Below are 16,553 nucleotides of genomic sequence, written 5' to 3'. Positions count from 1 at the left end.
TCTGCTGCCTCTCCATGATCAATCTAACTTTCCATCGCGTCTTGTTAGGGAATGTGCCCAACTGTGGATGATGTCCCCTGACTCCTTTGTCCTGGGCCAGCCTCCCCACGCGATGCCCTCTCTCGTCCTCTTAGAGATGCACCTGACCCAACATCCCACTCCTTGTAATCTCCTTGCTCCTGCAGGACCCGGCTCATGCCAGACTCGCTGAGTCCTCAGCGCTTGAGCTAAACCCCAAAGGAGCCATGATAAGGAAAGCAGGTCCCTTCAGTCCCTCTCCCCGGCTTCTCGGCTGTTTGTGGCCAGAGAGACGAGGATTCCTCCAATGCAGGGAGCGCCCCAGTATCCTGTCCGTGGTTCTACCCTGTGGTAGAACAGCATGACGTAACCTACCATAGGGTAAAACCACTGGCAGGACACAGAGAGAGACACACACACACAAAGGGCAGGAGTCACACCGGAAGCCCACAAACCAAAGCCTGGAGGAGGAGGAGGGGTCACCACGGAGAAGGAACAAAAATCTGGAGTGGGACAAACACAAGTGCAACGAGAAGAGGACTCAGCCCGGAGCCAGGCAAAAAGAAACCCCCACAGCGGGCAGAGGACACATCCAGGAGGGCCGGGCCCCACAGCGGGCAGAGGACACATGCGGGAGGGCCGGGCCCCACAGCGGGCAGAGGACACATCCAGGAGGGCCGGGCCCCACAGCGGGCAGAGGACCCTTCTTTCCCTGCCCGTTTGCTTGCTTTCCAATAAAGGGCAGCTTCTCCCAATGACTCTGTCTGCTTTATTAGGTGGACCAGAGAGGAGAAAGAACAATCATTCGGGGGCTCCAGTGGTTGGAGTCATCAACTTACTCTCTCCGTTTGTAACCTCTTCTCTGCACACCACTGTCCTACAAATTGTGACCCAGATTAAAGAAAAGGCATGTGATGGTGCAGAGAACCCTTTATGAAAAGCCCAGAGGTGACCGCTGCCTTATGGGATCCAGGAACTGGGGGAAATGCCTGTAGGCGTGGGGGGAGTGGGTGTGACATGCAAGACTTCTGTCGTAACAGCAGGAAGAAACCTCTGGCTTCTTTTCAGGTGCATATTTCATGCCAACTCAGGGGAATCCTGGGGAGGCAAAAGGTGATTTAACGCTGAACCCAGGAGTAAGAAAGGGATCCACCTGAACTGATACTACCGGACCCTGTCTGGCTACGGGTCTTGTTCCCCAAGGAGTATTAGGAAAAAAAGGCCGCCACCTGGTGACAGCACTGAGTACCCTTCACTAGACTCACCTGGCGATACCTCCATAGTCCAGGCCCTCCTCACCACGCATGATGATGTACAGTCTGCGACGTAGGTCGTATGGCTTCATGTTCATGATCTGAGAAGGAGAGAATAGAGAGACACCCCCCCGAAAAGTGTTAGTCTCCAGCTCTCCCAGATCATCACACAGAGCCGAATCAGGGAGGAATCTTAGGGCCCCCTTTCCCAAGCCCTTGGCTTAAGCAGAACAAGCATCTTTCAAAAAATGCCGTCCTTTGGACTATCCCATGTTCTAACAGCCAAGAGAGGAGGAGGACACGTGTTGGCTTCTCCACATTTCTGGTCTCCAGTAGAAGGGCACAACCCTGGCTCCTTGCTGCTCTCCTACCTGTTGGAAAGAATCCTCAAAAAGCGTCTGCCTGGACACACTGATCTTCACGTGACTGGGTAGGGCATTTGACTGGAAAGACCAAAAAAAAAAAAATCCCTTAGCAGGGAATCAAATGATCTTCCCTTATTCTACTCCCTGTTCTTCATTCAAAGTCATTCCAACCCAATGTACCTTACCCCAGAAAAGCAGCCTGACCCCAGATGGAAAAGGACATGCAGGTTTCTAAACCACTCCCACCACAAAAGCCAACTCTGGATAACCCATCTCTCCAAAATTCAAGAGATTAGCTTTCCCCAAACCCTCAAGACTCTATGGGACAATGTCTCATCCACTTCAGGCTGAAAATAACCAAGCAATCCTGATGAACGTGGCTGGGACCGCCCCCCACCCACAATGGGGACAGCGTCACTGACACCGTAACTCACATGGCAGAGAAAACGGAACTGGTGATACTTCCAACGAAAGCTTCGATCATAGGCACCAGGAGAACCACCTTGCTTGTTCCTAGGAAAAGCAAACAGTTCCCATGGGTCAGGAAATTTCCCAAGCACCAGCAATTTGCCTTTCTGTGTCCTATGAAGTATTTTATTTTAGGAAGGCTGGTTAGTTTAACAATGGAGAAACTAAGACAAAGAGAAAGCGACTTTCATTAGGCTATTAAGACTAGACAATACTTAAAACTACTTCAGTGATCCAGGATGTCAGTGGGATGGCCACTCTCCCCACAATCACTGCTTGGTATCTAGATGACTTCCTAAGTGGCCATGCTGCATTTCTCACCCCCCACCCCCATTAATCTGCTGAACAATCTTCTAATGAGCAGCATCTCCCCCGAGCTACACCAGGTCTGTGACCATAAACACAAGTTCTGCATCCCTGGTCTGTTCCCCAAAGACTCTCCTGATGGTGGGACTCATGAGGGCTCAAGCCCTGCCAAGGCAGCTGCAGAGAAGCCAGGCTGTCACCAGGCTCTGAGGAAGCACAGAGGAGGCCTTGAGTGGAGGATGGAGATAAACCTGGCACGGAAACTCAGATTTCCTGCTTCCCAGAACCCTGACCAGGCAGCTCGGATCAGGTTCATTTTGGAGAGATACCAGATCCCTTACTGTAAACCATCTGGAAACAAGCTGAGTTCCTCGTCCACCACCTCCACCACCACCACCACCAGGCCGGCGGATTCAAGTCCAGCAAGTCCACAGTAAGCATCTCCCACTGGATGATTCAAGTGCTTTTCCAAAGTGCTAATGAACTCTGGACAAATCCATTTGTGCTATTCCTGCTGTTCCACACAGAACGGGCCTGCACTGTACCTGGCAAAGCTAGCTTGCTCCTGGCCCTGCCTCCAACAGAGAGGTGTCCTCCCCGTCATTTCAGCCGAAAAGGGGCCCACAGGCTTCACCAGATCGCCAGTGGGGTCCAAAACACAAAAAAGATGCAGAACTCCTGTTTTAAAGACGCTCCAAAGATGCAGACATGAGTTACTGGACCACTATAAATCTGGACCCTTCTTTCCAGATAACTTTTTTTTTTTTACGGGGCAATGGGGTTAAGTGACTTGCCCAGGGTCACACAGCTAGTAAGTCTCAAGTGTCTGAGGCTGGATTTGAACTCAGGAACTCCTGAATCCAGGGCCGGTGCTTTATCCACTGCGCCACCTAGCCGTCCCTCCAGATAGCTTTTGTCCAGAGAACTGGGGAGCTGAGCTACAGCTTCAAACCTAGCCACCAGAGGGTGCTATGGAGCAGCGCTAACCCATGAAGGGTCATTGTCCAAACTCACCAGAAGGACCATCTCCTCCAAAGCTTCTCTTTCTGGGGCCAGACTGAAAGAGCCTAAATCAGCCCTCGGGGCAGTAGGTAGAACTTACCCTGACTCAAATCCAGGACGTGGGTCCTTAAAAGTTGTGGTGCGTGTGTTGTGGTCCACAAAATAGCGTACCCCCTCACTGGTGTATTTCATCTCCCAGCCTGGGGGCAGGGCAGGCTCCTGGATCATCCTGCAAGACCCAAAAGAAATGTGTCAGTCACCAAGGGCAAACAGCAGACGAGAGGCCACCATCACTTCTCTGTAGGGCCTGGGGCTCTCGGGTCCTTGCCCCTTCTGTTTTAGCCAGGGTCTGCTGAGTCTTTTACTTAGGATGGCCCAGACCTGGGCCTAACTATGGCCAGGCTCCAGAGGGCCCTCCGGCAGAGAGGGACAGAGAAGGCTATCACCTCAAACCCAAGAGAGACTGCCTCTTCCTCCGTGGCACTGACACGGGACAGAACCTGCAGTATCTGGGCCTTGTCCAGTCAACACCAGCATCTCAGGGGAAGACAGGCCTCAGCCTTTTAGGTTCTCACGGGCATACTGCACGACTACAGTGGAGGGCAGCATGGCCACGTGGCTTCAATAAACATTCTCCTGAGAGGGTCTTAGGACACAAGGGCCCAGCTAAGGACCAGCTCCACAGTCCTTTGGTGACCCATCAGATGCTAAGAACTAAAGGTGCTCTCAGTCTCCAGCCCAGCCTCCCAGGCCCCATCCATTCATCCATACCCTTGGGTACGAGGGTCCTCCCACTGGGTGGTGCGTGTGTTGTGATTAACATAATACACACGTCCATTGTCCTGTCTCTTTTCTGGAAAAGAGAGAAAGACTAGGTCAAGAGCTGATTTAAATATTCCTTAACATCTTTTCCTTTGTACGTATCCTGAAGTTCCTGCCCTTAAACCTTGTTAAAGGTTTAACCAATGAGAACTTGATACCCCACCCCACCCCACCACCCCCACTCAGGCTTCACTAATGAGGAGGGAAAGTAGCTTATTTCCATGTCTGGGCTAAGCACTGTCTCCTCCACAGTGGCTGGGGCAAAGGGAGACTGAGAAGCAGCAGTGGCAGCTCTGCCAGGATAACTGCACCCACCTGGGCACCAAACACAGCACGGACCTGCCCTGACCTATGCACCTTCCTCCGCTCAGTGCCCAGCACACAGCAGGTGCTCACTCCATAAGTGCTGGCTCCTGTTTCTTATCTAGCCTGGGTTTCAGGCTCTAAGCTTTCCCATCCACAAGGCAACGAACAGCAGTTAGATTTTGGACACCTGGATGAACCAGTCCCAGAAGCGTCTACTAGGCAAATGAAACAGTTCTGCAGGTGGCTGTATCCCTGCATCTGCTCCATCTCATCAAATTCTGCACAGGAGCAAGCACCCAGTCCCTGCCCCAACACGGCTGTAGGCAGCGAAGACCCTCTTCTATTAAGCAGGAGCATAAGTTTTAGAGCTCCCACTGCCCAAACGCCTGATTTTACAGATGAGGAAACTGAGGCCCAAGGAGGGAAAAGCCCAGGAATGGGGACTGAATTCAGGTCTTTTTGCCTCTATAAGTTCAATGTGGCTTCCTTCCTGTTCAGCCCATCAAAGCCCTTTCTACTGCTTTCTTTTCTCTGTATAGACAGAGAGAAAGGAGAGGAGGCCAGGAACCAGGAAGTAGCTACAACTGCCTCCAAAAGCCTGTGCAGGCAGCCTGTGGCTGGCACCTTCCTTCTCCAGAGGCTTCTGTGGGGCCAGAGCGGACCCCTCCCAACTGCCGCCGCCACTGCCTCCTATGGAAGCCTTCCCGTCTGCCTCCCCAAGCACAAAGCCAAGCTAACCACTGAGACTCAGCATCTGCCCAGCCTGTCTCAAGCCGACACGCCCGAGTGCGTGCTGGCGAGGGCTGAGTGTGTTGTCCGTGGCTCCATCCGCACAGAATAATGGGGTTTCAGGTGCTGAAATCATACCACATCTAGGACAACTGAGGCAGGCTCAGGGAGGGGGAGGCAAAGAATCACTTGCCCAAGGAGGCACAAGTGGCTGTGCTGGGCCCAGAACCCAGGCCTCCTGACACCCCTTCTCAAGGGCTCTCTCCTAAGACTATTCTGCAAAGCCAAGGACAGTGAGACTCTGGGGGCCAATCTAAATGGTCACACTATTAGGCCAGTGACACCAAAGGTACAGAAAAACACCCGGGCCACGCTGACAGCCTTCTGGGAGCCAGGACAGGCCAAATGAGATCATTCCTCACTTCATTTGGTGCTTGCTCCTCTTTCTTTATAAGCATCCCCAGTAAAGTGGCTACCGCCATGCACCCGGACAGACCAGCACACAGGCCAAAAGAACTTGCGGTGAAGAAATGTTTCCTGACACTGAAGCCAAAAAAATTCTTTTTCTCAATTTGGTCCTATTATAGCCTTCCAGTCCTTTCTGAGTGATTTTGTCTCTTCCCTTGGATTTTACATCCTGTAAACAGTTTTTAACCTGGCCCTCTGGCCTGCTCCCGGCCCAATTTAGCTCCATGCTTACTTAGTACAAAAAAAACACAAACCAAAAAAAAAAAAAAACAAACCAAAAAAACCCCCAAACAGCCAACTGGCTTCTCTCATCTTCTGGACTTTAAAAAAAACCAAAACCAAAAACCAAGTGGCTTTTTGACAATGGAAGGAATTCATAAATAAAGAACCTAAAACGTGGCGCTCGTCCCCAGGGCCAGAGGAACAACTCACCTTGGGACTCAGAGCACTAGGTCACAATGTCCCCCAAGTTTCAAATTCTGCTGGCTCTTTTCTACCAAACGATTGTACAAAGTCATTATAATTTGATGCACATTCTTACTTCTTGGGGGCACTGAGCTGGGAGTCCGATGAGCTGGGTTCTAGCCCTGCCCTGCCAAAGTCAGTAGTTTGACCCAGATAAGTCACTTGTCCTACCCCAGCTTCTCTTCATCTGTGAAATGGGCACAATAATACTTGCAATACCTACCTTACAGGGCTGATTAGGAGGCAAGTACTTAAACCTTCACATTCTACATTGCTGTTAGTTATTGATACCACTCTCACCATTTGCTGCTAAGCATAAAATCATAAGGATGGGATCGGATGCCCTCCAAGATCCCTTGGATTCCATAATTGCACTCTTCCAGCTTTCCAAAGTTCTGCAGCCTACTGATATCTGAAATCCCAAAACTCATCTATTAATACATTTGTCTAGACAGATTACCTGAGTAAAAGACTCCCCAGGAGCAAAAGAAGCACGCCTAGAACATTTGTGCTGCCAAAGGACCCATTGTGAGCCCTTATGTATAGGAGTAATTCATTCAGTGATCTCCTAGTGGTCTAAAAGAGTGGATGCTCCTTCCTAGTTTGACCACCAAGGAGGAGAATCCAGTTCGACAGCTGTCTTGTTCCAGGCAGATACGTCCTTGTCATGTTCTGCCCTTCCAAGTCTTCCTGTCTCTATCCTCCCTGGCATTTCCATCTGCTCCCAATTTAATGCTATTGTGTGTGATTCGAAGTCTCACTGACTCCCAGATTCTGTAAGATCTGGATGGTAAGCAAAACTAGTACTCCACAATCCCCATGGCTATACTTGGTCACTACCAGCTCCTTAGTTTCTCAAGCCTTTGTGACAACCCTAGACTCATTCATTAATTGGGAGAGCCTTACTGTACAGTATACTAGAAAGAGCCACCCCAACCCAAAGAGGTAAAGATCCCTGAGCTTGCCAGCATGGCTAACACCCCCAAACACACACTCTAGGGGCAGGGGGTGATGGGAGAGGAAACCACCATGACTTGCCCCTCCATTGTGTTGGTGATATGAGCATTCTTAGAGCACTTGACCAAATCGCCGTACCCAGTCTGGTCTCACGCTTCTAGTATGTAACCCAATGACTATGCAAAGTCCATCTGTAACCAAGCTCTCACTCTCTCTAAAGTGATGGATTTATGGTCTCCTTATAACCCACAACTATTTGCAATGTTAGTAACTTTCACTTCATGCCTAGAGGGACAGCGAAAGGTAGGTGCCAATAGCAATGGAAAAGCAGAGGAGACATCAGGGTAAATAAAGAAGCTGCAAATTCCTGGGACCCCTGGGTCTCCTAAAGGAACTCCACATTAGAGCATCATCCCCAGCTGCATCCCACCCGGAGGAGTTAGGTTGTTAACAAAAATGGGAAGACTTGTCATCACCAGTTATAATGAGGCTACAACCCCCAACATCTTGGCTTCCATGAGGACCCATTAAAGTGTTTGAAGCCTGCCTCGAGGCAGAGACCAAAAACAAATGCCCTTTCCCATAAAGTTCTCAGATAATCTCGACATTTCTTAACTCAGCTACCTGAGCAAAAACCCAGAAAGATCGGTCCAAAAAACAACACTCAAAAACCCTTTGGATACCAGGCTGATGGAGACTTCTCATAGGTTCATACTGCTTTAACTCTGGCTGATGGGAGCTGAGGAAGAGGGGATTCCTCTGCTTTACTTTCTCAACCCTAGGAACCTACTGCCCACAATTCCTCTGAAAGAGAGAGTAAGGCTTTAGGAGGGTATCCCCAGTGTCAGGGAAGGAGAACAGGAAGGAGCCGGGGAATGATGATCAATAGCTGAGAAAAAGCCAAGTGTTCTGCAGGAGAAGGCACGGGATGGCAAGCCTGGGGAAGGAGGGTATGGGCTCAGGGACAGGAGCAACAGAATGTAGTACTTACCCCAGCCAGGAGGAAGGGGACCGAGTGGATCATGGTCAGATGAGGCACCAGAAGACTAAATACAAGAGACAGAAAAAAATAACACACACATAAAACAATGAGGTTAAAAAATGACAATTTTTTTAAAAAAAGAAGCAAATGCCAAAAACTGATTCTTAAATTCTTCAGCATCGGGTCTCCCTGCCCCCTCCCCAATCCTCGACTTCCCTCTGGTACTTAAGGAGCAGAAAGGGGAAACGTGAAGTGGTATCTGCTCCACTGAGAACTTAAAAATCAAAAAGCCCCCCAAGCCAGCACCTCCAAGGCACAAACAGGGAGCTGAATGGAGACAGTGAGGGGAAGAACAAGCGGCGTGGATGAGTGTGACTCAGGCAGGGCAGCTAAGGTAGGAGAAAGGGGCTCAGGGATGGCAGGAAAATTCAAGAGCAGGACTTCCCGGGAAGTTCAGACATGTGTGTCTGCTCTGCTCTTGCTGGCCAAGACGTCTGAAATCACCACCACCTCCAACTTTCTCCAAGAACCACACACAAGAGGGGAAAAAATATCGCAGGCCTTTCCAATGAAATCATTCCCACAAGCCCTGCCCACGCCCAGAGCTTCCTGGCTGTAGACGGCCCCCTCCCCTCCTCAGCTCCCTTCCCCCCCTTTCTCAACATGCTGTGAGAGTAAGCAGCACTGTGCGATATTAACTCAAACTGAAGGGACATTCATGCCCTCACAGACAGGCGTCTCCCCCAAGCCCCTTCACCTCCCCCCGCAATGTTCTTATGGGCCTTCACAAAGCACCTTTATTCCTTCTCCTCCAGCCAGGAGCCAGCTCTTCACCCGGCCTGAACCTGGGGATGCTCAGAGCTATGGACCAGCCTCACCAGAAGTTTGGGGAGAGGGGGAGAGAAAGGGAAGGAGAGAAGTAGAGGGAGGGAAGGCAGAAGAAAGTGTGCACTGGGGAAGAACTGGCTCAAAGGCTAGAGTGTCACTGTTTATATTAGAACTCCCCTTCCCCAGCTCCACTGGGGGCTCCCCAGGGAATGGCAATGCCAGACTGAATGTTCACATACCCCTGGAGTGGGGCAGGGGGTTGGAGGGAAGGGGGATGCTGTCAAACACTTTTCATAGTTAAATAAGAAGAGCATTGTTGCTTTAAAAAAAAAAAAGGACTTTTTATTTCACCTCCTAAAATTTAATAGTTGTATTAGGGGATCACATTCCAAATACAGGCTTCAGGATGCCTTATTTACCTAGCTTGGGGAAAAGGGGGCCATGGATCAGGAGGAGAAGTATATGAATGGAGCTCAGTCTGAGCTTGTGAAAACATTGAGCTAAATTGCCACCCACCCCACCCTCATAACCCTCCCCAACACCCCTCTCTGAGAAGACAGAGAAACTTTTTTTTTTCCAAGGGGACGACACAGCCCACTACTCAAGGCAAGAGTTTTCATTTTTAACAAAGACGTTTAGTTTAGAACCCAAGGTTCCCTTGAGGGGTTCCACCGCCCTACTTCAGCCAAGTGCCTCCTATGAGCTGGATGTGAAATGGCAAAAGGGAAGAGAGAGGAAGGCTCAAGCCCCAACAAAGGAAAAGGTACAAGAATTAACAGTACAATTTAAGGCCTTCCATAACTGCCCCCAGAACGGCTCGAGAGCATTTTTGCTGGGAATGAAAGACAGCAACTTGTTTTTGTAGATGCTTGCCCATCATTCCTCACCCATGGCTTGCATAAAATCTCCGGCAACGCTCAAGCTTCTCTGCTTTTCATTACCAGAGAAAGCACCCAAAGGCACCGTCCTGCACAGAATTCAGCTGTCATGAGATGATACCCCGAGGAAAAGTGAGCTGAGATCCTGTCTGGTAGTTCATCTATTAACTACAACTACCATAAATACATTTAGGCAAATGAAGGAAAGCAGCTGGAACCGTCCGGGAAACAGGATGCCACTGTTTTTTCAAAAGAGGGAAGGAAATGCATTAAGTAGAAAGATGCAGAAATGCCCCCTGGAGATGAGCTGCAGAAAAGAAAATTCTTAGAAAGGGGAGGTGAGGAGAAATGAGACTGATTGGCTTAGGTCCTTCTTAGATGCTAAAATGGTATGAGATGCACTAGCACTCTTTAAAGTGATTTTTCCAAAGCCCTTCCTACCCCACCAAGTCTCTTCCTATCAGATCCTCCGAACCTGTAAGAAACAGAAGAAAAGAAGGAAGGAAAGCATGAAAAAAGAAAGGGAATAACATAATGAAGAACATGGTTAGCAAATGAACCAGGAGGAACGGGGACACTGACGCTTATAAAGATGGATATTTGACTTGGACAGTTAAGATTTTCCAAGTACTTAGCTCTGTTCCACATATTTCTTATTTTAATGAACTTAATGAAAAAAAGAGAATGAAATAAGGACAGTGAACTGAACCAAATTAGAAACTAATAAGAAATCCTTGCTCGGTAAAACCTATTCCCCACCAAAAAAACCCACAGCATTTATATAATGTTTTAAGGTTTATTTTTTTAATTAAATTTTATTTTATTCTCAAAGATCAACTTTGTCTCCCTCCCACTTTCCTCTCCCTCCTCCCAACCCTACATCGAGAAGGCAGGAAAAACAAAACCCGTTACCAACACGTACAGTCAAGCAAAACAAAATTTCTCGCTGGTCATATCTAAAAAAAGATATGCTTCACTCTGCACTTTGACTCCATCCCTTCTCTGTGAGGAAATAGGCATCATGCTTCATCACAAGTCCTCAGGATTTGTGATTGGTCATTATGTTTATCAGAGTTCCCAAATTTTCATACATACACACACACAAACATACATACACACATGCATATATACACACACATATATACAAACATTCCTATATATTCTTATATACATATATGAGTATGTATGTATTTTCTCCTCTTTTAATTAATCAAGATCCTCTTTCTCATCCTTCCCTCTCAACTCTCACTTCCTCCTATAGAGAACACAAGAAAAACAAAACCTATTACACACATGTACGGTCAATCAAAACAAATTTCTACACTGGCTACATCTAAACAAATACCTGTCTCATTCTGCATTCTGAATCTTTCACCTCTCTATCAGAAGCGAGCAACACATTTCAGGTTGCAATCATCTAGAATTATGGTGGGTCCTTCCACTGATAAGAATTCAGCACTTCTGGGTTTATTCCAACACAATTATAGATTGTAATTAGTTCAGCCACTCCCTAATTTATATGGGTATATATGTTCCCTAATTTCTTATGGCTACTCCCTCAGATTCTCATCCGTTGCTATCTCAAAAAAAGCTATAAATAATCGTGCACATCCTTAGAATTTGTTCTGCTGAGAACAAGTCATTCCCTTATTCTACCTTCCTCCTCACTGAGAAGGCAAGAAAAAGCCCATCACAAACATATACAGCTTTACAAAACAAATCCCTACATTAGCCACATCCAAAAAGGGGGGGGGGCGGGGAGAGAAGGAGGATGAAAATATACTTCACTCTGCCCTCAGAATCCACCAGTTCGCTTTCTGGAGGAGGGTCGCTTTTTTTGGTCACGAGTCCTCTGGAACTGTGGTTCGTCGCTGTGTTGAGCAGGGCTCCTAAATCTTTACAGTATTTTTGTTACTGTATGAATTGTTCTCCTAGCTCTACCTGCTTCACTCTGCATCAGTTCATACAAGCCTTCCCAGATTTTTCTGAAACCATCTCCCCTCATCATTTCTTATAGAACAATATAGTATTCCATCATGTTCATATAAAACAGCTTGCTCAGCTGATCCCCGTCTGATGGGGATCCCCTCAGTTGCCCATTCTTGCCACCACAGAAAAAGCTACTGTAGCTCTTTTTGTCCGTGCGGGCCCTTTGGCTCCTTCTTTGATCTCTTTGAGGGGTAGGCCTAGCAGTGGCAGTGCCAAGGCAAAGGCTAAGCACGCTTTAACAGCCTTTGGGCATAGCTCCGTGATGTTGTCCGGAATAGTTAGGACTAGTTCACAGCAAGGCCAACAATGCATGATTGTGTGCTTGTTTTCCCATAGACTCCCCAGCAAAGTAGAATTCTTAACGCAGAACTGCCCCAGGGTAGAAGGGCACTTTCTACTGGGATAAAGACTCCCCAACAAAAATGGCTGGGAAACTAGTAAAGTAGTGTGGCAGAAACCAGGTTTAGGCCAAGATCTTAATAAGCTATATGCCATGATAAGTTCCAAAAGGATGCATGACCTGAATATAAAATGTTCTATCAGGATCAACTGCGATAGACTTAACTCTTCTCAGCAATACATTGATCCAAGACAATGCCAAAAGACTTATGGTGGAAAATATTCTCCACATTCAGAACAAGAACTATGGAGTCTGAATGCAGACTGAAGCATACTATTTTCTCTTTTGTTGTTGCTTTTTTGTTACTGTCCTTGTTTATTCTTTCTTGTGTTTTTTTCCTTGTGTTCTGATTAATGTGGAAATATGTTCAACATGATAAGTAATGTATAACCTACAACAAATTGCTTGTTGGCCTCAGGGTGGGAGAAAAATTTGGAACTCAAAAAATATCTTTAATGTGTTTGAGAAAAGTTTAAAATTAGAATTAAAATTTAAAAAATAAAATAAAATAAAATGTCATATCAGGAAAAAAAAGCAGTATAATCAAAGAAGATTCCTTTCAAATATTGTTAGGGGGAGAATTCTTACCTAAACGAGGAATAGAGATGATCATAAAAAATAAAACTGCTCATTTCAATGATGGAAAATTGAAAAGTTTTTGCATAAGCAAAAAAAAAATGCAGACTCAGAAGAGAAACAACTAGGGAAATACAAAAAATTGACTCAGATATATAAGAACCATTCCTTAATCTATGTGTTCAGAGATTATCAACCAGTGCTCCCTAAATGAACAAATGCAAGTTATCAAAAGTCATATAAAAATGCTTCAAATGCACAGTGAAACTCAGGCTCCATCTCACATGCATCAGATTGGCAGAAGAGAAAATTGTTATTGTTGGGAAAGCTCAGGGAAGATGGCTGTGAACTATCTCGAGGTTTTTAGAAAAGTATTTGTAACCATATCCAAAGTCACAAAATTGTCCATGCCCTTTGAGTCAGCAGTGCACCCAAGAAAGTCAATGATAGAAGGAAAGGACTTCCATATACTGATAGAGGCACATTTTGTTGTAGCAAAGAACTGAAACAAAGTAGGTGCCCATCAATCAGGGAATGGCTGAACAAATTGTAGTATATGACTGGAATGGAATTTTACTACATTGTAAGAAATGAGTGGGGTATACTGGATGAAGAGCTGGCCTTGGCACCAGGAAAGCCTGGGTTCAAGCCTTGTCTCTGATATATATGGACTGTGTGACCCTGGGCAAACTACTTTTTAATCTCTTGGTCCCCTGGAGAGCTCTCTAAGCCTCATAAGGGAGTGTCAGTGAAATCACAATTCCAGTCCCTGTCCTCAGTCTATTTCAGAAGAAATGAGGAATGTGAAGGACATGTATGAAATGATGCAGATGGAAACAAACAGAAACAAGAAGATAACATGTGATCGCAACAATAATAATGTCAGGAGTAACAACTTTGGAGGACCTCAGGACTCTCACCAAAACAGTAACACTTAAGACTTCACACACCCAGTGAAATACAACTCCCTCTCCTGGCAGAGAGGTGATGGATAGAGGTACAGAACAAGGCAGCCATTATCAGAAAAGGCCAATGATCGGCCATATATATTTGTGAAAGGGGAAGAGAAGATGGTAGCAGATAAAAATGGATGTGACAGGGGGCGGCTAGGTGGCGCAGTAGATAAAGCACCAGCCCTGGATTCAGGAGTTCCTGAGTTCAAATCCGGCCTCAGACACTTGACACTTACTAGCTGTGTGACCTTGGGCAACTCACTTAACCCCCATTGCCCAGAAAAAAAAAAAAAGTATGTGACAAAAGAGAACGTCAATAAAACATTTCTTAAAGGCACAGAACAAAAGTTAGTGCAGAAGGAGACCTAAAAACAACAATTTTGTTATCATCTTGATGTAAGAGAATCTCAGCTTCTTGAAATGTCTGTTTCTCAATTATTGTTGTGTTTGCAATAAAAAAGAAAATGCTTCAAAAATAAGTGGGGGGTGGGGGGAGAAGAGGAACGTACTGCCTTGGAAACTGGTAGATCCCCAGTAATTTTAAGCTCATTTGAAGGGGATATAATTGAGGAGATACCTATTCAAAGATGGATTAGACCAAATGACCTTCAGATCCCATCCAACTAAGATCCTGTGAGACTATTCCATAGAAACAGATGGAAACACGTTTTTTTCTTAATTTTTTTCCCTCTTTGACAATTCCTCAATCTGAAGTTTTGAGGTTTTTTTTTTACTGTTTTCTCTCACAACTGAGCTAATGTGGGAATGTTTTCCATGACTACTCATGTATAACTTATGTTGAAATGCTCGAGTTCTAGTGGGAGGGGGGTGGGAATGGAGGAGGAAGAGAAGTTGGAACACAATTTTTTTTTTTTTTTGCAGGGCTATGGGGGTTAAGTGACTTGCCCAGGGTCACACAGCTAGTAAGTGTCAAGTGTTTGAGGCCGGATTTGAACTCAGGTACTCCTGAATCCAGGGCCGGTGCTTTATCTACTGCGCCACCTGGCTGCCCCAACAAATTTTTTTTTAATTGATGTTAAAGTTTGTTTTTACATATATTTTGGGAAATAAAGTTCTATTCAATTAAAAAAAATATTCCGTAGAAAATTGTTAAAGACAACGTTTAGGGAATACAAGTGGCACAGATGTCACCAGGTCTATAATATTCCTGGAACTACTATTCTGGCTTCCTTTACTTACGTTTCGACTTTCTCTCCAGGCTCCTCTTCCTCCTCAAGGGCAATTGCCTTGGCCCTGCCTCAGTAGCTTCCCCTGTCTTCCTCCCCCATCCTTCCTCCCAGATTCCACTTCCCCTTGATGTGTTATTTTCCTTCTTTAGAACATCAGCTCCTTGAGGTCAGGGATTATCCTGCGGCTCGACATAGATCCATTGTGCTTAGCATGGTGTCTAGCACATACTAAGCTTTTACAAATGCCTTATCAATCTACAAATCTCAGGTTCTGTGACTTTATGGGATATGGGAGCTTGAAGCAAGATCAGGTAGGAAGCTTCGTACAGGAATGTGGTGATAAGGGTCTGAACTAAAATGGTAGAAGTGGACACAGGAATAAAAGAACAGCTGTGTGACATTTTGAAGGACAAATCTACAGAATTTGATGACTTTATGGATACAGGGATGTAGGAGTCAGAAGACAGAAGGATGAATCTAAGCTGACTTCCAAGTTTCAAGCCCAGATCACTGGAAGACAAGGAGAATCCTTAATAGAAACAGGGAAGACTGGAAAGAGGATCAGTTTGGGGAAAGAGATAATTCAGTTTTCTTTAGGCATAGACGAGAGAGATCAGAATTGGCAAGTAAGTAAAACTCCTTTTTGGAGGAATTCACTGTTTATGAGCCACAATATGGTCAAATGGTGAAGTGTCTAACCCCTGCCCATCAGCCAGAACAGCAACAACAAGGGGATGCAACTTACCAAAAACTCTCTACCCTTAAAGGGCTCCTTTCTCTTACTGAAAGCCACTCAGGACTCTTACCTGGTAGAGGAATCTTTGGCTGAACTGCTGCATGGCCCCCTGGAGCTGATTCCTTTGAGATTGCCACTGTTCATAGTTTCTCACGTACTCTGCTGTTGGACGCTGCCAGGTAGTGGTCCTGGTGTTGTGGTCCACATAGTAATACCTTCCTCGGGGGTCCACACGCTTTTCCCAACTGCAAATATTAAGTTTAGAGTCAGCACAATGGCCTCTAACTCTTGAGAGGGAGACCCCAAGATTTCCCAGGCTGAAGACAATGGGGGTAGGTTTGGGGCCTAGCAATTTGGGGACCCACCGGGAAGCAGCTAAATCCCAATCTCTATGGCTTACAGAGAATATTCAATGTTAACAAACAGCGAGTGGTGGAGAAGTATACGCAGGAAGGGAGCTGGTTCACAGCACGGCAGGACTTTCTATTTGTTTGGTATAAAGTAGCCTTTTCAGGGTTGAGCCATAGCACCTTAGCTCCGGAAGTGACATGGGGGAGTTAGGAGGAATGCAGGGAAGAAAAGAAGACAGGTGAGCATGGTGGGAATGATGTGATTCACAAGCCACCAGAAAAGATGAGCAAAAGCTAAACCCTGAGAGCGCACTGACCTCGAGGTAAATTGTTAACAATGCAGTGCAAAGGAAGCCAAACAACATAAATTCTAATCTTTTAGAAAGACCTTTGGTTGTGACCCTCTCTGATCTCCCCTTGCCTTAAACTGGTTACCCCACAGTCCACTGTGTCCTATCTCAATACTTTCCTCAACCCCACGGATCTTCCAGCCAGTTTCTGTCTGCAGGCTC

At 46.4% G+C, this 16,553-nt stretch overlaps 1 protein-coding gene across 6 annotated transcripts in view; it reads right to left on the bottom strand.

Annotated features, from left to right (window-relative positions):
- The window catches only part of WWP2 (WW domain containing E3 ubiquitin protein ligase 2), a 120,981-nt gene that overhangs the window by 12,137 nt on the left and 92,291 nt on the right, over positions 1 to 16,553 (bottom strand). For all 6 annotated transcript variants that reach the window (XM_043985718.1, XM_043985715.1, XM_043985714.1 and 3 more), the window contains 7 exons: positions 15,762 to 15,936; positions 8,151 to 8,205; positions 4,184 to 4,265; positions 3,513 to 3,641; positions 2,071 to 2,149; positions 1,643 to 1,714; positions 1,284 to 1,372 (listed from right to left, as the gene is read on the bottom strand). In XM_043985718.1, the coding sequence (XP_043841653.1) occupies positions 1,284 to 1,372; positions 1,643 to 1,714; positions 2,071 to 2,149; positions 3,513 to 3,641; positions 4,184 to 4,265; positions 8,151 to 8,205; positions 15,762 to 15,936 (681 nt within the window). The remainder of the gene's footprint in view (positions 1 to 1,283; positions 1,373 to 1,642; positions 1,715 to 2,070; positions 2,150 to 3,512; positions 3,642 to 4,183; positions 4,266 to 8,150; positions 8,206 to 15,761; positions 15,937 to 16,553) is intronic.

Source organism: Dromiciops gliroides, chromosome 2 (assembly GCF_019393635.1).
Source record: "Dromiciops gliroides isolate mDroGli1 chromosome 2, mDroGli1.pri, whole genome shotgun sequence".
Taxonomy (NCBI): domain Eukaryota; kingdom Metazoa; phylum Chordata; class Mammalia; order Microbiotheria; family Microbiotheriidae; genus Dromiciops; species Dromiciops gliroides.
This window is presented reverse-complemented; position numbering and strand designations above follow the sequence as displayed.